Source organism: Botryllus schlosseri, chromosome 9, assembly GCF_051294905.1.
Source record: "Botryllus schlosseri isolate E-star chromosome 9, Bs_hap1, whole genome shotgun sequence".
In the NCBI taxonomy this organism is placed as follows: Eukaryota; Metazoa; Chordata; class Ascidiacea; order Stolidobranchia; family Styelidae; genus Botryllus; species Botryllus schlosseri.
The window spans coordinates 16,402,032-16,425,255 of NC_137244.1; the positions used below are offsets into that span (position 1 = coordinate 16,402,032).

At 39.9% G+C, this 23,224-nt stretch overlaps 4 protein-coding genes across 7 annotated transcripts in view; 1 reads left to right on the forward strand and 3 right to left on the reverse strand.

Annotated features, from left to right (window-relative positions):
- The window catches only part of LOC145447388 (U3 small nucleolar RNA-interacting protein 2-like), a 186,837-nt gene extending 179,015 nt beyond the window's left edge, over window positions 1-7,822 (forward strand). Inside the window, exon 2 of the mRNA XM_080325814.1 lies at window positions 5,632-7,822. Coding sequence (XP_080181940.1) covers window positions 5,684-7,009 — 1,326 coding nt within the window. The 5' untranslated portion in view covers window positions 5,632-5,683 and the 3' untranslated portion in view covers window positions 7,010-7,822. The remainder of the gene's footprint in view (window positions 1-5,631) is intronic.
- LOC145447397 (peptidyl-prolyl cis-trans isomerase B-like) lies at window positions 1,266-3,923 on the reverse strand. Of its 2 annotated transcripts, XM_080325824.1 has the most exons (6): window positions 3,708-3,923; window positions 3,488-3,601; window positions 2,802-2,895; window positions 2,655-2,741; window positions 2,309-2,406; window positions 1,266-1,581 (listed from the first exon to the last, which is right to left on the reverse strand). In XM_080325824.1, the coding sequence occupies exons 1-6, from the start codon at window positions 3,840-3,842 to the stop codon at window positions 1,447-1,449; spliced, it is 663 nt and encodes a 220-aa protein (XP_080181950.1). In that variant the 5' UTR covers window positions 3,843-3,923; the 3' UTR covers window positions 1,266-1,446. The 2 variants fall into 2 exon arrangements, with proteins under 2 accessions (XP_080181950.1, XP_080181949.1); XM_080325823.1 differs by having other exon boundaries at window positions 2,655-2,895; window positions 3,708-3,905.
- A 110-nt stretch (window positions 7,823-7,932) lies between the features above and the next one.
- LOC145447395 (synaptosomal-associated protein 29-like) lies at window positions 7,933-12,721 on the reverse strand. Its single transcript, XM_080325821.1, has 4 exons — window positions 12,448-12,721; window positions 11,270-11,466; window positions 10,161-10,324; window positions 7,933-9,093 (listed from the first exon to the last, which is right to left on the reverse strand). Exons 1-4 carry the CDS (start codon window positions 12,652-12,654, stop codon window positions 8,927-8,929), a joined length of 735 nt encoding a protein of 244 aa, XP_080181947.1. The 5' UTR covers window positions 12,655-12,721; the 3' UTR covers window positions 7,933-8,926.
- A 3,711-nt stretch (window positions 12,722-16,432) lies between these two features.
- The window catches only part of LOC145447381 (putative inhibitor of apoptosis), a 42,308-nt gene continuing 35,516 nt past the window's right edge, over window positions 16,433-23,224 (reverse strand). For 2 of the 3 annotated variants that reach the window (XM_080325803.1, XM_080325805.1), the window contains 7 exons: window positions 23,071-23,195; window positions 20,924-21,246; window positions 20,216-20,311; window positions 19,658-19,859; window positions 18,863-19,003; window positions 18,682-18,737; window positions 16,433-18,160 (listed from right to left, as the gene is read on the reverse strand). In XM_080325803.1, the coding sequence (XP_080181929.1) occupies window positions 17,981-18,160; window positions 18,682-18,737; window positions 18,863-19,003; window positions 19,658-19,859; window positions 20,216-20,311; window positions 20,924-21,246; window positions 23,071-23,195 (1,123 nt within the window). In that variant the 3' untranslated portion in view covers window positions 16,433-17,980. The remainder of the gene's footprint in view (window positions 18,161-18,681; window positions 18,738-18,862; window positions 19,004-19,657; window positions 19,860-20,215; window positions 20,312-20,923; window positions 21,247-23,070; window positions 23,196-23,224) is intronic. The other variant, XM_080325804.1, reaches the window with a different exon arrangement.

A 23,224-nucleotide genomic window follows, 5' to 3' on the forward strand; every position in this document is an offset into this window, starting at 1 on the left:
ATGCCTTGTATACAAGTCAGTTAGCAAGTTATGTTTGGTCAGTGATCAGTATTGATGTAAAATTGTACATTGGCATGTTTTGCAATGTACAATGTTCATTCCGAGCGTGTAGAGATGTTCCTTCTGGCGACAGAGGACCAGCATTTGCAGCTTTATAATGGTTGATTCGAGGACATTCAAATGCAAATGAGAACAACCACTAGCAACTATGGTGTCAATGAGATATCCCTACCAGGTGGATATGCTGAAGACCGAATGGGTGTACAGAATTGTACCCAGGGTTGTAAACAAGTCACAAGGCTCTGAGTCACAAGTCAATCTCACTTTTATAGTTTTGACTCGAGTCATTTTCAATTCACTACCGAGTCAAGTCCGAGTCCAAGTCATCGAGCAGAGGGTCGAGTCCGAGTCATGGTATTATGACTCGAGTCCAAGTCATCCTGTTGACTGCTCAGTTTCCATTCAAAGTCTTGTTAAACCCACTTTATATAACTCTGGTGATATCGAATGTTTTGCATTTAAAATATTCTAATTATCTCACTCTTGGCAGTTTCTGGTCTCATTTTCCAGTACCAGTACCAATAGACGAAATCCCAATAGGGTAGTTACTTTACAATTCTTTGAAATTAAAATGAAATGTCGGTCTTGGTCGTCCGAGTCTCGAGTCATATGACTTTGTTCGAGTCATGCATATTTTGAGAAAATGACTCGAGTCATCAGAAAATCGCGAGTCGAGTCATGACTCAAGTCATTACAACCCTGATTGTACCCCATAAAGCGTCAAGAATGTAGTCAAATTAACAACTCTACTAACCATGTCATTGTCAGTTCACCACAAGCATATCTGTAGCACTTCGTGTTTAGCCGCTTATAGCAATGAATGGTTAGTGAGTTACTCTACTCTTCATCTGTACTTCTGTCTAGTTTTTATTTTAAATCCTCGTCTTCGGGTTAACATATCAAAATTTTGCAGCAGCAGTAGGCTTGATTTGAGACACGCTTATGTCGATGTGTCTGTTCCGAAAGTAGTCCATGCTCTTTACTCAGCAAAAACATGAAGAAATACCTAATGTTCCTTAGTCATACTAGACACAACACGAGCATACAAAATTTGCGCAGTGCACGGGCGCTTTTTACTGCAGCATTAATAACTATTTCTTGAAGCTATAGGTTACAATTCTGGCAATAATATCAGTTTCGAATTTGTCATCTCCTCAACCACCGTCCACCTGTCACCCGGACACACCAGTTCAAAACCACAAATCTCAAATCAAATGTCTTGTATTTGCTTCAGATCATACTGCAGTACAAAAACATTGCCACTATTCAACACCAGAGAGAAGTTCGCTCTATAAAATATATTTGCTTCACTAATTTGATCACGGACCAGCTTTTCAATGGCCGTACCAAAGCCAGGGCGCTTCGTGCTGCAACCACCCGTGAACACTACTCCTTCACTGGTTCTTTCGAAACGGCGTACGGCTTCTCAAGTTTGACATGAGACGCATCGGCGATCACGCAATCTTCGGAAGGCCTGTCTCTGCCGTCTGTGCCGACTTTCTCAACCGTTCTGACAACATCCTGAATGTAAGAAAAGTTATGATCAACACCTTACACAATGTTGGAGCAAAGGGACATAGGCAGTGAACAAGTACTCATACTTTACAGAATAATCCTGTCGTTTTTGCCTGCTTGCACAAGTTGTGTTTACAAACCACTTCCACTTCTAATTGACCTTATTTTCACACATCACATGTACGAGCCCTGCGTCACAAGACAATTGACTACATTTCCGAATATCGCACCCGCTTATGATGTTGGTCATTTTGTGAAAGCCGCCAAGGTGCATATCTTAATGCTGGAAGTTGCCACGTCCGATTAACCATTAAATGCATGCAAAACCCCGATCAAATCTATTTCCTGAAACTACTGCAGTACTTTTGATACCTTTGTTCTCTACTTCTACTGCAAGTTGTTTTGGCATGTCATAGAAACACCTACTTGTACTTGTAATCGAGAAGAAATTCTCATTATTACTACTACTTCAATTTGAGTGTCAATACCGACTAATTTTAACAATGGTAGTATTAGTTACTCGACCCTGTATGATAAAAACTGACGTGAACATGGTCACGGCCATAGCAAATACTGCTCTTGGGAGTAGAGCGCTATTTAATAAGCTAGGAAAAGGCTACTAAGACATAACCAAAGCACTCAGCGTGAGCTGGTTGTCACCATTAGTTGGTAAGACAGAAGATCGTCATCATTGTGCTTGGGAAAGCGGCAGTACAAGCACGAGACGTCTCACCATTCCTCCCACAATCTTTCCGAATACGACGTGCTTGCCATCCAACCACGGAGTTTTCACTGTTGTCAAAAAGAACTGCGAGCCATTGGTGTCTTTCCCTGTCGATGCACGAATCAAAGATATCATTACATGACAGAAATTATACTGCTTGGCGACATGATTGTATAGAGTCGCCGTGTTGACAATTGAAAATTACATTCGACCCTAAATTGCCGAGGACACTACAAATAGGTTTAAACGCAGTTGACACCATAGAATTTGTGATGACGAATTCACTTATAAAATTGATTCAGAATATAACATATATTGACCATACGAGTACAAATTCAAGATGTATCGGAAATACCTGCATTGGCCATGCTCAACCAACCAGCCCCGTAATGCTTCAGTTTGAAATTTTCATCCGGAAATTTTTCGCCGTAAATGCTTCTACCTATAAAGAGAGGAGGGCTGGAGAATACGTTGCTCACCATTTTCGGAATTGAAGGATTACCTCCAGTACCATCGCCTCGCGTGAAATCGCCACCTTGGATCATGAAGTCTTTTATTACTCTGTGGAACTTGGATCCTTTGTAGCCTTCGCCCTCCTGAGAATTTGCGTAAATAAGATATTTACATGAGTGTTTTACAATTGGTTTGGTGAGGGAAGGTTCTCAAAATTCACTGTCAAAGAGGGAATGGCATTCATCAGAGTAAGCGGTAGAAGCAACAACTACCATATTTCGCTAAAAAACATGACCTTTGCAGTTCAAGTCAAACATTCGTTTCGGTACAGGAAAATTAAGGGGGTACATAGAGCAGTCTCCACTCATTTTGTAAAGAAATTCTGAGAAGAGATATTCGATTTTCTCTATTGTAGCTGCGTGGTTTGTATATTCTATAAATCAAGAGTGTGATTTTATTGGTTCTACACAGACGGGATTGATGGGTAGAGGATTTAAGATTATCAAGCTCCAGTGGAATTAGTGGAGTATATTTCCCACCTGAAAGTGGATAATTAAATACTCTCTTTTTTTGTCTTCTATAGGCTGACTAGCAGACATAATAAAAATTGCTTTCAAGCAAGTTTCAGCCCTTCTGGTTCGAAGTCACAAATGTAATGTATTCGTCCGAGGTACCATTAGCTAGCCCAAAGGTCATTAATATCACATTTGTATACTTCGAAAACCATGGACCAACCTCTCTCGTGGACAATTCTGCGAAGTTCTTCACAGTTTTTGGAACCGTTTTTCCGAAAAGACCGATTGTAATTTCACCAGCATCCTTACCCCCGATTGTGATCTTAAATTTCACCTGAAATATACAAAGCCGCTCGAGCAATTGCAGACAATATAACGAAAAACTATACAGGTCTGGATAAAGCGCGCAAAGACATCCACATTAATCCCGTTGTACTAACCTCATCAGTGACAAGTGGACCTTTTTTCGCCTCTGATTCATCTGAGAGGAAGAAGAACAATCCCACAACAATCAGCAAACAACTACCAACGCCGACCTGCATCCTGTACCGTCTCCACCACAGAACTGAATTCATACGAAGTTGGTCGAAAGAATAGCGAGTCTAGTGGCTGCTGCAATCAGACAGATGCCGCGTTCTCTCATCATATCGTATGCCACGTTACCTACTCTGATTCGAAGATCAGTCAGCCATGGCAGTAGTCGCTCATAAACCTTGTCGGTAGTTGGCGATCAAGCGTCATCTGCACAATGCACAATCTTCGAAAAGATATGTGGCCTGTCAATCATTGAAGGCTCAATGAGAATCACCGGATTTCATCAATCCTTCCGGATATTTCGGACTTGTTAGTTTCAGTTTAAAGCGAGAGTATGTCGAGAAGCATTGATTCGCATGTAAAATTGGATAATCCAATAAATTCTGCTCCTAAAATAGATAATATAAGTTTTTTCTCATTCAATACCCGGAAAAACTGAATCCGGATGTGAGGCGCAGCCGGGCAAAGTAAAAAATCACATATTGTAAGCACACATGTGTTGTATGACGGATTCGTATCACGATGGAGACTTCGCTGTAGCTTTCGTAGCAGATGCGTCGTGACGATGCTTTACTTGATCCGGGAATTACGGTGGCTGGTTGAGCTTTGTATTATAATAACTTTCTACAAGCCACAAGTTTGCAACAAAATGAAAAGAGGAATTGGCGAAACTGAAGTACGCCAGTACGGTACCGTGTATACAACTTGATGGGTCTTTGGGTAGTCTTGCATTTGCAATATATATAGCCTAGAACAGAGGTTCCCAACCGCCGGTCCGTGGCAAGTTTCCTGCTGGTCCGCTAAATATATTAGTTTATATCTGAATTTCAAAATGCAAGAAGTTGGTTGCTTGTCCATGAATTAACGAAATGAAACATAAAGTTTTGATATGATTCAGAAGTTAGGAACGTTAGAACGTATATATACTTGTCTGCTTGGTGTCGTAATAGAGAGTTCATGATCGTACCCTAACCTTGACCCTCCTAATACCCCCTTTCCCAACCCTAAGTGCCACTTGACTGTATAGGCCTATAGAGAGAGGGACAATCTATTCGGTTCAATGAACATAACAAAGCTTATTATATATCATTCAGAACCAGGCTGTAGCGAAGCCGAAGGGATCGGTAGATCATCAAGTCAGCTACAGCCTGAAATATGAGACGCGTTCGTAAAGCAAAATATATAACATGTTCGCAATGTATCAAAAACAGATGAAAAACTGAGTGGGATGGGATCATTCACAGTAGGTAACCTAAAGAATGGACGAGATAACACAATGGCACTGACTACAGGAACACAAACTAGGCAAAGAAATGCTGATTGACAAATTTATAAAGAATTTTCATAATTTTCTACAAGATATTAGTATAATAGCTAGGCTATAGCAAACAACAATGTCGTATGTCTTCCAAAGGATACTAAACACTCACAATCGGTTAACTCGTGAAATTCTGCTCACGACTTCACCTTGCAAACTGCAATAGAGCCACGTATAAATATTCAATGTAAAAAAGGCAAGGCCCAAATCAAGGATAAATTTTTTAATTGGTAACCGACAGTAATCAAGTTCTGACTTATATACCGGCACGGTATACTGCGGAAAAATTCAATGATTAATGATATCCTGGCTGTCAGTTATCCTGTTTATTGGGATTGAAATATGAGCATAACCAACAAAATTCCGCCAATCATCCGCCGATATATCTATTGACATGTGAACATATCTTGTTCATGAAGCTCTTTGAGTCCTGACCATGAAACACCCAGGTTGTGAAACCATACAGTATATATATATCACGTAAATCGCAATATTTTATTCTTTTTCTGCAGACTTGTTTTCCAGCATAAGGAAAATAGCTTTTCACCTGAATAATTTGACACCATGTCAGTGAAACGAGCTGTTAAAAGATCGCTACCAAAGAAAACTCAGTTAAACCACAGAAAAAAAGGCAATCGTGTCTACGACGATGACATAGCCAGCGATTCTGATGAGGAATTTATCAACGACAAATCCGTCGAGGAAGACTCTGATTTTGAGGAGACGGCGCAAGAGAAAAAGCTACGTTTAACGAAGCAGTATCTGGATGAGCTTAAAGAACTCCAAGGGGACGAAGAAGGTGACGCAGTTGGAGACAAACTCCAGGAAGATATTTTGGAAAACGCTGGGCGACTCAGAAAGCAAATAGCAGATAGATGTGTTCAACCTACGTCTGACGATCTCTGTGTACTGCGAGGTCACAAGCTGCCGATAACGTGCTTGGTCCTCACTAGTGATGGTAAAACTTTATTCACAGCGTCGAAAGACTGCTGTATCATCAAGTATGGCGTAGAGCAAGGAAAGAAATTGAATAAAATTGTCGGCGGGCACAGTCGAGATTCGGGAAAGCATCACACCGGTCATATTCTAGCCCTCGCTATTTCAACGGATAGCAAATTTCTTGTTTCTGGCGGTGCGGATAAGTTGATTCATGTGTGGAAAGTAGAATCTTGCGAACACATCCACCGCTTTCAAGGGCACCGAGACATCGTAACTGGGCTTGCGTTTCGCATGAACTCCCACCAGTTATTCTCAAGTTCTTACGACAAATGCGTGAAAGTCTGGGATCTGAATTCGATGGGATATGTGGAGACTTTATACGGCCATCAGGACCAGGTACAAGCTTGCGACAGCCTCACGAGGGAGCGGTGTGCTACTGCTGGCGGTAGAGACGGTACTTTACGGATATGGAAAATCGTTGAAGAATCCCAGCTTGTCTTCAACGGCCATCACGGGTCGATAGACTGCATTAAGTTGATTAACGAAGAGTACTTTGTGTCGGGATCTGATGATGGGTCTGTTTGTATTTGGAGTGTTATGAAGAAGAAACCCATAGCTACAGTTAAAAATGCTCACCCCGGTGTAGATTCAACAAATCCTTGGATTACATCGGTAACGGCATTGGTAAATTCAGACTTGATCGCTACTGGATCGTCAAACGGGGTCGTTAAAGTGTGGAAGTGCGGTGCCAAATTTTTATCGGTTCAATGTCTGTTTGAAATACCTATCGTAGGCTTTGTTAACAGTCTCCAGTTTTCGCCAACCGGGGATAAATTGTTCATCGGCGTAGGCCAGGAGCACCGTTTGGGTCGGTGGTGGCGCATCAAAGATGGTCATAATTCTGTTGTTATCGCTAAGTTATTTGACGCTGCAAGCAACGACCAGTCATGAGATATTTGAAGTGTGTTACTCTCGGGATGTTGTGGGTAGCTTCTGGATTACAGTTCAAGAGAGACATGGTTTTGTGCCGCACCTTCTTTCTAATTCAGCAGTATTCACTACTCGTTAGTAGGCCTGGACAAAATCGGACATTGAAGTAATGTGATTCCAAGTCGAGTATTAGGGTACCACCAATTGCTACATCATATTTATTAGGAGGGTCGCAAGGTAAATATAGTTAAGGCCAGTTGCAGCTCATCGAAATTATAATTTTATCGTTTTTGACCATGACTATTTAATTGGGCTCTGTGACAATGCCTTGAGTCGATCACTACGGTAATTCATGGAAATGTTGCCGTAATGAATATTTGTAGCTTTGTGCAGCACCAGGACTTGAATGTTGGGCTACCGCCAATTGTGGTTTCGGAGCACTCGTGGTGGGGTGAATGCACTGAAACTATACTTGTCACTAAAATGACTCGTAGTGACGTAGTGTGATGACTTATAGAGATGAGTCAACTCTCATGACCCGACTACTGGTACTATAGTCACCATATGCGTGTGCATGTGCATTGTGCAGACTTACTGGTCTACTCTGAGCACATTCTTTTCGACTGCATGTGCTCCTGAACCCATTTGATTGAGATGGTTGTTACCTGTATGAGCATTTTGCAATCACTGGGATTTCACCACACTGGAACTGTCTGGTTACATCACTAACACGACCTGATTGAATCCTCAAACATGGTTTACTGAAATAGGTATCTTGTTGCTGCCGCAATGTGCTAGCTTAGTGAATTGAATGCATGCGAGTTTTAGCAGGAATAGTGTGACCTGGTATCAACCTAGAGTTGAATGAAGTACCAAGATGCATGCGAGTTTTAGCAGGAATAGTGTGACCTGGTATCAACCTAGAGTTGAATGAAGTACCAAGACAGCATTCATGCATTTATTTGATGTCATGCGTGATTAAACACAGGACATGGGTACATAGGCAATGTATCAGCTTTTCCAAATGTGTGGTAGCCAACGGATCATTCTACATCCTATGGATATGCGGGGTGAAAGTATCCCTTATCAGAGACATATATTTCAATACAGAGACAAGGATAAATCATAGGTCGGCTTACAGGGTGATCAACAACATACAAGTCGGGCTGGGCAAAATCGAGTACCTGGGCGATTCGATTCTGAATCAAGTAATATGCTTCGAGTCAAATAATCGAGTATCACTATTTGGAACATCACACGAGAATGTAATACGTCAAAGTTCAAATGTGTACGGCTTATGCGACCACAAAGAATAAATGCCTGTTATCCATCTCATAAATGATACTTTGGTAATTCGTCGACCATACCGATTTCCAATGTTGTGGGATAACCTTGACTTCGGAAATGTGCTACGTCCAGTAACCTTCGTAGCTTTCGACGATGTGTTTTGTATGCTGTGATACAGCCTATCAAAATTTCAAGGCCTCGATAATGAATATTAGTATCGAACTATAATCCGTGTTGATAAATCAACTTTCAGTGGCGATAAGCGTATAATTTCATCGTCTTTAACTGCTCGACTTGAAATTAATCTCGATTCAGATCCGACTACTCGAATCATTGTGTCCAGCCCTACATACGAGCATCGAAATATTCAATTACAAACTGCATCGATGCTCCAGTTAAGCAGCACCTTGAGTGAGAATGTGCCAATCCTCGTATCATAAAAAAATGGATATAGTCTCTTAATATTTACACAACACGACCCAATCATTTTTATACAAGATGAAAAAGTTTTCATATCGTCAGTAGACAAAAAAGGCGGGAAATAAGATGAAAGGACAACGGATGCATATGTACTGTACATTGAATGTTCCATGTCGAAAATTTCATAAATACAAGTGGAATTCGTATAAACTAGCAGACGTGCAAGGCAGGCTAGGAATTGTTCAGTTTCATCAACTTCTTATTGGTCTGATGAGTCTTATCGTCCACGCGGCCGACTTTATCCGTTAGCCTGACGATAACCTTGTCTTGCTCGTCGATCTCTTCCCCGAGTCCGCGCCCGAGCTCTTTCAATCTCGTGAGTCCGCCCAGCATCAAGTCTGAAGTGACAAATTCGTGTCGCCCAGTGTTCAAATATGTAGTTGAGTTACGTAGACAGTAAAAAAGTAGGCATACTTCTATTATTGGAGTACTCAAGTCACAGGTTATGCCGACTTAAGTGGTTGTGATTTTCGACTATTTAGACCAGGGGTGTGCCAAACATGCGGGCCTCATCCGAGCAGTGAAGCAATTTTAAGTAATAAAAAGTTATTTCATTATCCAGCGAAATTCCATAAAAGGTTGACAGTTTGATGCAAGTTGTTGCACAACTTGTGACGCAAAACGTCCCCGGCCTCCGTAGGAACCAGAATGTTGATTAAATAATAATGAACCAGCGTCCGTGGTTAGAACCTCTCGTCTTCCACACAAAATAGGCGCAGGGCCAACATCACGACTAAAACAACGGGAGCAATTAATAGATCTAGTTATATCGTCTTGACCCGCAGGTCACTGTTTCAGTGGTGTGTGACTGGAACCAATCGGTAACTTATCATATTTTGCCAATTTCATGTTATGCAAATAAATGTGTACGAATAGAGTCCCTATTATTCATAATATTGCGTCTAATGCTTGATAATTAAACATTCCAATGAAAACAAAGGCATGGAACTCGAAATAAAATTTTGTCATCATGTGACTGGTAAGCATAAAATTTTCACACAAAATGCGTTATGGTATAGGTCTGCATGTGTTATTGGATCTAATGTAGAATTCCATATATTGGATTCCTCATGGTGAAATTGTATACGCAATGTAAATAATTAAACTTCATTAGTGGCCTAAACATTAACCTTAACTCTGTTGCTAACGTCCAAAGGTCAGTAGTGCGTCTTGCACACTCTTTCTGTCACTGGGATACCTAGGCGGTTAGTAAATAGCTTGTTTTGAGATCATAACTTCACACTTGCGACAACATTTGTAGTTACATAAGCACCCCAGCAGAAAGGCGCATGCTTGAACATAGCTACTTCCTGTTGTAATTACAATGCTATTTCCGAGTGTCATGTGTGAAAACGTCTCAAACGATACTGGATACCGATTACTGAACAAGAACAGTATGGGGTACCTAAATTTTGGTCGACTTCTTGCATGCGTTCATTCTTTGCATTGCTATCGGTCTTTCCATACTGCTGCCTGCTTTCTCGTTGCTTTGCCAAAACCGGATGACTGTCGTAGTCAGAACCGGAAGGGTATCCCGCGTTCTCTGAGGCAGTAAGTGCGTTGCTTAATCTGGAAAAAGACATGAATATTCAGGAATGTTAATGTGTCTATCAAGCTCAAAACCAAGAATGATATCATTGAATAGCTGGTTCGTGGTACAAAACGAAGATAGCTTTAATTGGAACGTCCATTGTTGTAATACATTTATCAATATGATATAATACAACTGACAACACATCCTTCACACCATTAGCTTATTAGGAGCACGTGTTGGTTATCAACAACATGATAGAAGTGATAATAAAATAATCCAGCCAATGAGCCCTATTGAAGAACAATATTTATTTGTTGCTTATTTTCTTTGGTTGTCTGCTACTTTGCTAGTAACGGTAATCGAGAGCCAAACAATGGAGTTAGTTAAATATACCTTCTTTAGCATGAGAAATAACTCAGCGTGATTTGTGGTGGTATTTCAAATATCTGAATAGGTAGAATTATGTGACGAGTTATACTATGTCAAGATAATGTTTAGAACAATGCTGAAAACATATTGTGTAAATCAAACTCAAACGCTAACCATCATACAGAAAGTGAAAAATCATATCTTGACGCCTGTGGCTATGCATGTCACAAATCATGTGACTCCTTGATGCACACGAATCACGCCAACCGCCATATGGCATAGTTTAGAAATGGTGGAGTCAATTTTCGTAGATAGCAATAAAATTACAGATAAGTTGTGGAGGGGAATCCCAAAATATTGCACACACTTGACACTACACCATTACAAGGAATACCATGAGTCATACATTACGGACAGCAACTAGTTTCAGTCATCTTAATGGAAGGTTAGACCAATAGATCAAATAGATTAAACACTGACATCATTGTCCCACTCCCACAAATGTATGAATCATCAAAACACTGGAAATGAGACAACAATATTAATCACACTATTGAAAGATATCATGATTGCCTGGCAGTATTCATTCAAATACATATTTAGATACGTACTTGGAGTTGGTTTCTGGTTTCGAGTCGTCAAAAACTTGGACTGGTTTCTGGGCCGGTTCTTTCTTGAATTTATTGAGAAAGGCGCCCCACATGCTTTTGATGCTTTGAATGTGCCGGTCACTTTCCTTCAAGTCTTGTTCCATTTTATCTACCCTTTTCTCCGTCGCTCTCAGCTTCTCGCCTTGATCTATCAATTCCTAAAAATTACGAAGAAACGATATAACTACAGATGTTGATAGCCGATTCAGATCAGATTCCAATATCCAAGATAGAATAGAATTACGGTAAATCAATATTTCTTTACAGTGACTAGGTACAGTTTAATCAAATTCACTTTCAAAGTTAATATACGTGAAATACAAACCCGGCAGAATATCGCAAAGATTTAGTAACGGCTGCTTAGAAAGCCAGGGACTGTCATCTTGTTTTACGCTACTCAATAATTCTGATGCTTCAAGACCCGATTTCAGGGTAGAAATTTCCACACTATATGGCAGTGGCTTCCAACCATTTTTCGATCGCGGCCCCAATTTCCGGTTAGAAAATGTACTGCAGCCCGAGATTACTAAAGAAAATTGGTCAGCATCTTCGCTCAGACCAACTCACGGCCTATTTGGGAAGCTAATTACCAAAAAAAATCACCACTGTTGCAACCCCAGAACAAAGGCAAATGACTGCGGGTTAAAAACTTAGGCCTACTGTTGTATTGTATCCAGCATAGCTTACACAAGCTTATACACTTACTTATTGAGGTCAAAGATAAACACCAGCCAAGGCTGTGTCAACAAAAGGAGTTCGTGTACCATATAAAAATAGTACATTTAACGCACTTTTATTCAAAATTTCATGCTGGTGACATGTTCTTTCCAATTCTCTACTAGTTGCCGACGATAACCCCTGAGCTGACGAATGTCAGCCGAAAAATGGCCGGGTTCATTTCAATATGAATATACTATTCAATTGTATATTGAAGTTTTGTACCTCCAAGAAACTCTTCAAAGATATCTACGGCATAGTAGCTACGACAGGATGATTGCCAAGCTATCCATGGCATAGCGTAGTGACGTGACATTCAAGAAACTGGTTAAAAAATGATTACTAGGCTACGCGCATAATCATACTAATTATCATGACAAGATTAATATATGACCACCCAGAACATATAACAGAATACTTACTTTCGCTGTTTCTGCCCCAATCTGTTCGGATTCATAGAGTAAGCCAAGCGACCTCTGGGTACTTTGCACCATATCTATTTCCTTCCTCTTGACGACCTGTCTAAAATAATTCGAGGGATCCTTGTCTGGATCAAACTCTTCATCATCGTCTTCCTCCCATCTGCTCCTTGGCTTTGGGTCATCATCCAACCATGGATTCCCCGACATTTCTAGTTTCCTATATATTACCGTTAATAGGGATATACTGTGAAACCAAACAACATCTTTTGATAACGAGCACATCCGATGCTGTGAAATATAATTTGATCTAATTCATCATATATTTTAGGCTACAACATTTTAGTGTAGACTAGCCACAAATGGCTAATAACAGCATATTCGTCGCTGGGAAACCAGACAGTGTTAATGTTTTATGTCCATTTTTTGAAATTTTGACTTTTTTCCTATGACTATTTGGACATAGATCTTGCGTTTTAACCGGGTTCCAAGCTCACAAGTAGCAGGAATTTCTAGTGAACTGGACATATATACTTGAATTTTCAAGATAAATTGAAAACAAAACTGGTTATGTCAAAATTTCATGGTCGAAGTCAAAATTTCCAAAAATGGACATAACACTGTTTGGTTTTCCAGCGACAAATTATGATAGTGTTGTTGATTCTAGCCTACATAAATTTAAAACAGCTGTGTTAAACCATATCAATCTAATCTCATACAAAGGGCTGAAAAGAGTCTTCTGGTTTTGCACAAATACTATATAGGCCTATGTTTTAATGCCTTGTAGGCTATTAGTGTTAAATGATACAGGTTGGTTGTTGCCACATCAAGACCTACGGCAACGTATTTACCACTTAAGCAAGCCACACTTATCAAATCTGCGCATATATAAGCACAAAATATTATGTAAAATGAACACAAAATCATAATCAACTTAGCCACATGTACAAACATTTTTAATATTGAGCTGGGCATGTCACGCTTATATTCATCAAAAACCTGATGGTAATTTTACTAATATGCGCATAGTACACAGCAGTCGTCAAAATTCAAAATATTTATGCACATACGTATGAAGTAAATTCCCCACGCTTTCGTTAGAGGGAGCTGCTTATTGTTTGAGCTTCTCAAGCATTGTATTTCAAAGTGGTCATTGATTTCGTTTCAATAGCTGCATACGTGATCATTATATCGCACTGTGCATGGTGTGTATTGAATGCATGGAAATGCTAAACTCTATTGAAATCTCGGGACAAATTCCATATATTTTCACATGATGAGATGACTTTTCCGAGTGATATTAATGTAAGGTTTAATGAAATGACACTAGATCGTGCACGGTAATGGGTGGTAGGCCTATATCATAAAACAATTCAATTTTGCAGCGTAAGGATTCATTCTAGCCTAGGGTGGAATCAATGTCACATTTCTGCAATTTATTTCATTTTATTTGAATTATCCTAATGTGACAGTGCCGATATTGCAGCTTGACGAGACTAGAATCGTATGTCCAGTTCTATTTCAATGCGTGGAATCTGTCGCAAGCGATCAACTGCGGCCTGCACAACGTTTGGAGGGCTTGCGGTGTGCTACCCGAATGTAAACAAGTTAAACCATCATATCATAAATACAAGCCAATATTTAAAAAAATGAAGGCTAGTGGGACAATATTATCTATAATATAGTGAATTAGCAGTCGCGGTTACGGCTGACTAAGCCAAAATCAATTTATAGCATTTGTGGCGAGTCAGCCCACTTGGAGGATCATATAGCTGCTCACCCGATATATCAGGCAAAACGGCCAGCGATTCCCGTCGGGTAGACAATAAGACAAGACAACATAATGTAGAATAGTGAATAACGGGTACCATCTGACTTGGAAGGTAGACAGCTAACGCAAATATTGTACGGTAATAAAAACTCCTCGCCTTACCTCTGCTCCCTAGTCCCTACTGGGTTTTCTACGTTCAGTTCAGAGATGCCACTGAGATATTTTGGAAAAACCCAGATTTGGACGTTAAAAAAACCCAGATCCTCTATTTCACTCAAATTTCTATGATATATATAGCTGTAAAACAGTGACTGAGAGTCATCAATCACAGTTATACGGACATAGAAGAAGTTTTAGCCCTTGATATTGAAATCCCAACAGCTCATTTCCATACTATAAGATGCATGTTGCTTAGTTAAATGAGCAAATCCATCGAAATATGTTTTCCTCTCGACACATTGCTACCAGGCATTTGGTATGGGGGGTCAATACGTAGTGTATTATATATTCGTAATGTTAGTAACAATGCTAATCCCCATCTATCGTGAGGGTGATTGTAGGGTAGTTCTAGTGACTGTGAGCTGACCAGATGGATTGAAAATAGCTTTCGATTCATTAAACCCGGGACAAACACTTTTATCTGGGATGTTTAGTCAAAAAAGAAACTGTCAAATCATGAAATTAGGAGTACATTTGCGTTTAACAAACCCCTCTCACTCTGAATAACTTGCCCGGTTGCCCAAAATGTCTCTCTTTGAGTGTCCCTTTTGAAAGTGAATATACTCTGACGTCAACGTGTTTAATTAGTTAGATCAACAATTGGTCTTTCCATGTGCATAAATTGCATACTTTACAGCAGTTACATACTATTTACTGACACACAACGAATTTGTTGCAGCGCTACCGGTAGCATTCAAATTCTAAATCAGAATTGCTCTGTTAGCAAGACTTTCTGCGACCTAGTAGTCAGTATTCAATGAAGCTCTATCGCATCACGCCAAGACCTCTCATTTTAATAGTAAATGGGTCTCTTTGGACTCTGCCGTTTCAATCACAGTGGAATCCGTCGACATTAGAAGATCTTACCAATCTAATAATCCATTTTGCGCCGTAAAATTGACCTGACAAACATGTTGAAAAAAAACCCAGATTTCAAGCACAAAAACCCAGAAACCCAGGTGATGCTCGAAAAACCCAGATCTGGGTGGAAAAACCCAGGAGTGGCATCTCTGGTTCAGTTCATTCAATCTTTCATCGCCAGCAGTGCGAGTGCCGAGTAGGGCCCTGTTGTTTACTAAATATCACAGAAGTCGCGGGTATCGAAGACATTACTTGTGAGGATAATGGATATGGCAGATCATATTAGCCTTTATAAAGGCATTTATGATAAAGGCTATGCTGACCTCACAGTGTCCTACTACCATAGCCTTTGAAGCCGGGTGTCAAAATTAACTTCCGCCGCGGGCTGGATTCAAACTTTCAGATCGCTCGAGGGCCGCACTAGTCAAATGATTTCAAAATGTTACCTCGAAATCCATGGCCTTGTTTTTCCCTGGAATATTTTATTACCAGGCATTATATAATATTAAGATCCATAATGGGTGACTTTTTTCCTGTTAACTCGTCCCTTGCATCTGTGGGCAATTGTGCAATGTCCATTTTTCGAGCTGTAGGAGTAATGGCTGAAAAGGGGATTCGCCTATAATTCGAGTGCCGCGACTTCACCAATAAATACCAAGATTTAAGCAGCTGTTCTGGTTTGGTATGATACAAACCCTTATACTACATATATTATTTTGAGTTCAGGACATCATTTTCATATTGCACCCTACCTTAAAAATCCCCAAGCCTACCTCGGACTGATCATCAGTTGAATAAATACCAGGATTTAAGCAGCTGTTCTGGTTTGGTATGATACAAACCCTACTACAGATATTATTTTGAGTTCAGGACATCATTTTCATATTGCACCCTACCTTAAAAATCCCCAAGCCTACCTCGGACTGATCATCAGTTGAATAAATACCAGGATTTAAGCAGCTGTTCTGGTTTGGTATGAAACAAACCCTACTACAGATATTATTTTGAGCTCAGGACATCATTTTCATATTGCACACTACCTTAAAAATCCTCAAGCCCACCTCAGACTGATCATCAGTTGATCATGACTCGAGTCATCCCAACACTGGTTGAAGCATATTGAACTACAATCAGATGTAGGGTAGTTCACGTCGTTGTGAATTGTAATTGTAGAATCGTAATTTCAAGAAATCATGGTCGACTACAGTTAAAAAATATTCAATTGTTATGTAGCAGTACGAATACTCGACTCCTTAGTTTCACAGGATTTATGACACAAACTGAACATGTGAACAGCTACAGAGAGATAGAAAAAGCACATGTCAAATATGCAGTATGGAATAAAAACAATGCTTAATTGGTATTGGCTGGCGCTGGTTATATGATCGTGACAATCTACGATAAAATTACGCAATGGATATATTGTAACGTTAAAGCAAATGACCTTATCGACGGTTTCTTTCAATCCAGTTATATTTACAAGTTATGATGTCATTTTGCGGAGCTGGACACTCAGCTAGGTGCACAATAGATTGCTATGGCCAGCGGCATGTCAGTGGAAACTGCATGTGTACATGTACATGCAGTTTACTACAACTGAATTCCACAAGTTGAAATTCACGTTTCTATCCGATTAACACAAATGCAGCACCACTAAGAGATAGTAATGTGATAAAATACAAAAAAAGGATAAAAAGGTGTCTGTCCAGTAATCACACGGTGGTCTACATTGAATAAGATTTTTAAATTTCAAATGTACAGTTGTGACCTTTAAATTTGAAAAATGTAATTTATGCACATCACAAAAACAGGTTGAACCGGAATCAGCAATACAAAAATAACGAATTTAAATCAGGGTCAGAGCAGATACACACTGTACACCATAGCATAACACTTGATCGTTTGCATATATACATTGCAGCAGGAAAGTCCGGACATCGTTTAGAATACCAGAAAAAGCAGTGAGTCATCAAATCAGGAGCTACTTTGAGGATGTTAGTCCAGAGCTCAAACTGAGAGACGAATATAGTTTGACTTTGCATTATTACTGTGTAAGCAGGATAGCCGTAACTATTCAAATTAATTAGCGCAAATTGTTACTACAACACTATGTACATATCACCACTTGGTGGTTACACAGTTCCCTTTAATTTAAAGATACATATGCTTGATTGGTTTTACAATACGAGAGCAGCAAGGAAACTCTCATAAATTCACCGAGACTTAGAATATGTATATAAATTTTATGTACATTGTTCGAATACATATTAACCAGAAGCTTCAAGAGCTGACCTTCAATGGAAAACACGCCCACTGATTGTGGTGTTTTACAGTTACACTGTCAGCTCTAAAAGCTTTATGTTTAATTAGGTAAAATTTGATACAGATCAATAATATCCATACAATAGTTTCCTCCATTTAAACGATTCATTGACGAAATTGCGACTCATTTTAATTGGGCTACGGCAAACCCCGCTCACACAGTGCTCTAGCGTTTTTTTGGAATTGCTCAGTTTGAGCCTGAAATTCCACACTCTCCTCAATCTCATGATCTCAAACGACGGACATGCAACAAGGATCCTTCCCATCGTGAATATCCCGTCCAAGCCGTCTCACTCCTTCTCTTCGTATCCTTTAATATCGAAAACTTTCCCCGCATGCATATGCTGTTGACGCACATTTCCTTCAGCTACGGTAAGTCTTGATAGCCTTGTCGATTTGCTTTCTGCATATCGGGCATTGCCGAATCGCTTGCGTACATTCCATGCAGCAGCACATATGCCCGCACGGCATAAACACCATATCCGCTTGATTTGAGAAGCATATCTTACAAAGGCCCTCTTCTTGCATTTGAGTCACCGCATCCTGAGAAAAGAGAGAGAAAATTGGAGATCCCATTTTGCTGCAAAGACTTGGTGAGTCGGAAACCAGGCTACGACAACTAAACCACGGAAGCAGTTTGATTATCTGTCCTGACATGTCGATACATAATATATCATACGCGTAAGTTCATCGACACTAGGGACATATCTCATCATTGATGTATCAACATTTACAGACGATAAACCTAATAAACTGATGATTTGATATGATTTGAAGGCTTTGACAAAAAAGGAAAAAATAAAATGCGACCTTTTTCTTGGCTGTGTATATGCCTGATGACATGGCATACTATTTTCACTGGGAATTTCAGCAAATTTTAGAAAAGTTTGACAGCTTGAAGGGTATTATCCGCTCATCGAATATGTAATGAAATTATTATTATTATCGTGATGCAACATGCCATATGATATCAAATAGGACGCGGGAAATTCTCCTGTAGAAATTCCATTTTTGTGCACAAATTCAACTTTACTACAGACAGCAGCACACCGAATAACCCATACCTGTAGAGACGCGTTGTCTTTCACATCCACGCTGCTGCCCATTGCTCCCAGAAGAGCTAAAAAATAAGATAAGACATTAGATATGGAGCAAGAACAGCCAAGTAGGCTGGCTAAAGCTACACCAACCATAGGGTGACTGCTTACGCATATACCATTAACACGGATGAACAATCGAACATACCTGAACCGTGCACAGCGGTACTGGTCGCTGGAGTACTTTCATACATTTCCATAGCTTCATCTTCGTCGTCGTCGTCAGGAAAAAAATTTTTGTTCCCTCTACCTCTTGGTGCGCTCCCTACGGTAAAAGAAGACATTCCATCTAAAGACAATATTCCTCACTAATTCAACATCAAACGATACTCCATCCATGTGCTATGTCTTTTGAGTAGAAATAGAAACCGTAAAACTGAAGATCACTCCCTAGGTAGTTGGAAGGACTAGATTTGGAGGCATCATCGGAAGTTGTCAATAGTTTTTCAAACTGTAATATTCAACTTTGTGACCGGCGGCAATGTCTGGTCGGACTGTGTCGTTAAAATAGGTGCCATTATGAAAATTTTTGAATTTTTTTAGAAGTTGAAATAGTCTCAAAACATCACCCCTTAACTGGTGCGAAAAGCAGGCAAACCTACTCAAATATTCTAAAAAGTAGAAGTACTTTCTTACTGACCATGACCGCCTCTGCACAGAAGACACATAACGGTCATTTAACCGGTATACACAGTCGAGAAGTTTGGATTACGGGTTTGAATGACCAAATTTTGCAATCGAAACCGCAGAATATTCGTAGTTTTCTAATCGACAGCAACCGCTTTCAATCAAAGTAGCTACAGACGCAGAGAAACTATCACAACAATCTAGCTAGGTAGGCAGCTTTAAATTGAGCTGCTTTGTGGTGACCAATTTCATACTTCATTTTTTCAAATTATAAAAATTTGAAAAGGCTATTGTGATGTATACGAATCAAACATACATGATGATGATGACTTGTCGGTACCCCCAATGGCAAAAGCAGCATTCGTGGCCCCTGTCGGCATCTTTGCTTGCGTCGATTCCTCAGTTATCTGTCTCTCCCTGTCCATGACATCGTTCAGTAGTTCCGTCATCGAGTCGTAGATATCTTCACTGTTGGCTTGTTTTCCCGAAGCTAATTTGTCTTCCAGCAATCCTTCCACCTGCACATGGATTTAGATGAGTCAAATCATCGTTGAATTAGTATGCGGATAATCTATTAAACAATATGTTATTTATTTAATTGATTATTTAATTCAAATTTTGCAAGCAAAGTCATGTTGAGGTGGCAACTCATGCAATATTGTTCTGTTTTGTCCAGATGTAATTAGTGACCTATTCTTGAAGTAACTACTATGACAATATTATCATGTTTTGTTCAATATTCGAAAATGAAAATAGAATTGTGACAAAGAAAAATAACATTTGACAAGGCAAGAGTCCAATCTCTTGAAAACAGGAGAAACTGACATTGCTACATAATCCGATACCATCACACGCATGCAGAAAGCAAACTCACAATTTTAGCATCGAATCCCATGAATATGATACTTTTTACGATGTCTGAATTCTTCATCACGTTTTGTATATGCTCCCATCTTTTTCTTTTCTCCTCCTGGTAAGAGAGGGAGATTAAATTTCGGACTTGAAATGGACAAACTTACAAACTCAAGACTTGTATGGATTTTGGTGGGGACGGCTTTCAGATCAGTCGATTATGCTGGACACTAATGCTTAGTCGATACTTGATCAGTTCAAGTGAATTGAATACTAAATGCTTCAAAGCAGAGGTGGTATTGGTCAAACTTTAAAACTCATTGGTCCACATGAAGATAGCAACTGGTAGCACTTTACCATCGTCCGTAACCAGAAGTGGTCAAAGTAGTTAGCCTTGCTACTCAAGCAGGGGTATAATTTGCACTGTAACTTTTACTCAATTCCAAGTAAAAGTAGCCATTACCAACACGTGCCATATCTATTCGAATGAAAGTAGAAAAAAGGTCCGAAAAGAACTCAAGCAAGTACTTTCAAAAAGCAAGGTCAAGGGATCACATATTTTTGGCAGCGGTGGTGGCTACATTCCCAAAAATCTATTCAGTTACAATGGCGCACTCGACCCTCACGGCAATTTCAATCAGAAAAGTGGTGCAAAATTACCGTGAAACGACAATCTGCTTTTCAAAATCCAATATGTTAAAAGTAAGTAGTTTTGTCTAAAAAAACTTACTCTCGGATCGATAATCGTAAGAGTAGCTGCGGGTTGATTCGAGCTGGAACCCGTTCCTGGCATAGGCGGATTTTGCTGCCTGGCAGACGATGCCTGCGCGGTGGCCGGTACATCCAGGTTTGCTCCTTCTTGCTTCGCGATGATGGGCCTCGGTAAGTGCGGGTGAGCAGACAGATGCCGGTGAACGAAATGCTGGCCTTTGGCGCGTAGTAAAAATTGACAATTCGGGAACCACTTAGCATGCTCCACCCAGGGCGCGTCGTCGTAGTCCCAATTTTGAAGACCGCCGTTACAATACCAGCATTTAACACGGTCTCGTTCGCCTGAAATCAACATACGAGTCCGGTTACCGTTGAGTTTGGTTCTAGTTTGGCACTAGAAGCGTAATAACTATTGATATTATTATTATGAAAGTGATGCATCAATACGGTATTGATAAGTTCGAAAATGAATGTTTCTTTGAATATATGCATGAATCGTGATATACGGCACTTGGTGAAATTGACAGAAAATTTTATAACAAATATCATTATGAAAGCGACACAACAATATTGTATTGATAAATTCGGAAATGAATGTTCCACCTAATAATTACGAGCGTGAATTGTGAAATAGGGCACTTGGTGAATTCGGCTAAAAGGGATGCATCAATATTGCATGAATAAATTTGAAAATGATTGTTGAGGGAATATGAATTGTGGCGTACACCAACTGAGGAATTTGGCATTAGAAATGCAATCACTATATTATGATAAAGCGATGCATCAATATTGTATTAATAAATTAGAAATTGAATGTTTCACTGAATATGAGCGTCACTTGTGATATAAGGCACTCGCTGAATTCAGCACTCGGCACTTGGCGTGCAAGTATTAATGTACCGTATTGGGTTAGCCTTTATTGGTCATATCGTCACGTCCAGTCAAATTTTATGTTTGACGATTCAATAAATGTCTGTCTGTCTGGTTAGGTTCGGGGTAGGTTAGGATTAGGGTCTGTCTGGTAATCGAGGGCGCCGATATGCCTATTTCTAGTCTAAAATATGCGCATTTTTTTCTTAATTTACTGATGATATTTAAATATAGACCTTACGGCCCATGAAATCATACGAGGTGCGACAAAAATTTTCATGGCTAATAAATATTCTTCAACAAACGAAAAACGAAATAATCTTGGGCCCCTTCGAGCTCCCGCAATTGGGGGTTTGGGTGCAGCAGTTAAGGCCCTGGTAGATCATAGGCTGAAACTATGTATATATTATGATCGTCCGCTGCTCCATTCGCGTCGCGAAACACAATGATCAAATCCACGTATATCCGCTGTGTGATTGGGATTTTAGTTCCACTATTGTGGGGAATAATATAATCATTCTGGGTCAGCTTCAAACAATTCATTGGTGAATGGGGTACTACAGAGAAGTGGAGAAAGATTTATTTAATATGCATGCTGTACCACACATTGTACGTCTTGTACCAAACCAACTGAAGTTGCGATGTCAGAATATTCAATCCAATGATACAATCAATTCATGCGACTCTTACATTATGTACCATGATTTCCAGGGCGGACATTTTAAACCGACTCCAAAGATTGATGCGCTCCGCAAAATCCTCAATCCATTACGATTCGTTGCGGTGGCGGTGGTGCAGATACCGCCACTAGAAGTTGCTAATAATTTGCAATGGCTATCTTACAATAATACGACTTGCCTAAGTACAGTAAATCTGTACCTCAATCACACCTCATTCCTAGTTTATTGCACACCCCTTTCAACGGCATACGACATATGGCCCTGCCGGAATACTTGGTTACTTCAGCATTAACTTCCAGATATTGTATACTCGAACTTATTTTAGTTGCTGTAAGCCGTAGGTTGTCATAGCCAGAGGAAAAACTCGCCGTTTCTCCCTCCCATTTTCAACTTGAACATGCTGACTCCATACGTGCCACTACGTCTCAACAGAGTCGGATGAAAAGCTTTACATAGCCTATGTATTATAAATATGAATATATTTTTAGCAATTAATATAACTAAACTTACATTAATTCTAAAATTTTCTAAATAGCTTTGTGGCCCATGGACTACCCTTTGAGAACCCCTGCACTAGAGCATCACCAATACGATAGGCATGAAAGTGCCAAGTTACCTAGAAAGAAGAATCCGGCTTGCGCAATTTCTTCCGGCGTGGCCGCGGTCTTTCCGATTGGCCATCGTCGATCGAAAGTATCCAGTCTTGTGGCCTCGCTTCGCATGTGAGGATTTGAAGGGTACCTGCGGACACAGTGAACAAACGGATGAAA

What these genes read in the sequence shown, in the direction of transcription:
- LOC145447397 (XM_080325823.1), bottom strand. Translation starts at nt 3,842, where the DNA reads ATGAATTCAGTTCTGTGGTGGAGACGGTACAGGATGCAGGTCGGCGTT. An exon ending in GTTGAGCATGGCCAATGCAG is followed by an intron (nt 2,407 to 2,654) that starts GTATTTCCGATA and finishes GTGCATCGACAG; the next exon opens with GGAAAGACACCAATGGCTCG. An exon ending in GAAAGATTGTGGGAGGAATG is followed by an intron (nt 1,582 to 2,308) that starts GTGAGACGTCTC and finishes TCTTACATTCAG; the next exon opens with GATGTTGTCAGAACGGTTGA.
- LOC145447395 (XM_080325821.1), bottom strand. Translation starts at nt 12,654, where the DNA reads ATGTCGGGGAATCCATGGTTGGATGATGACCCAAAGCCAAGGAGCAGA. An exon ending in AAACCAGAAACCAACTCCAA is followed by an intron (nt 10,325 to 11,269) that starts GTACGTATCTAA and finishes GTCTTTTTCCAG; the next exon opens with ATTAAGCAACGCACTTACTG. An exon ending in AGAAGTCGACCAAAATTTAG is followed by an intron (nt 9,094 to 10,160) that starts GTACCCCATACT and finishes TTGTCACTTCAG; the next exon opens with ACTTGATGCTGGGCGGACTC.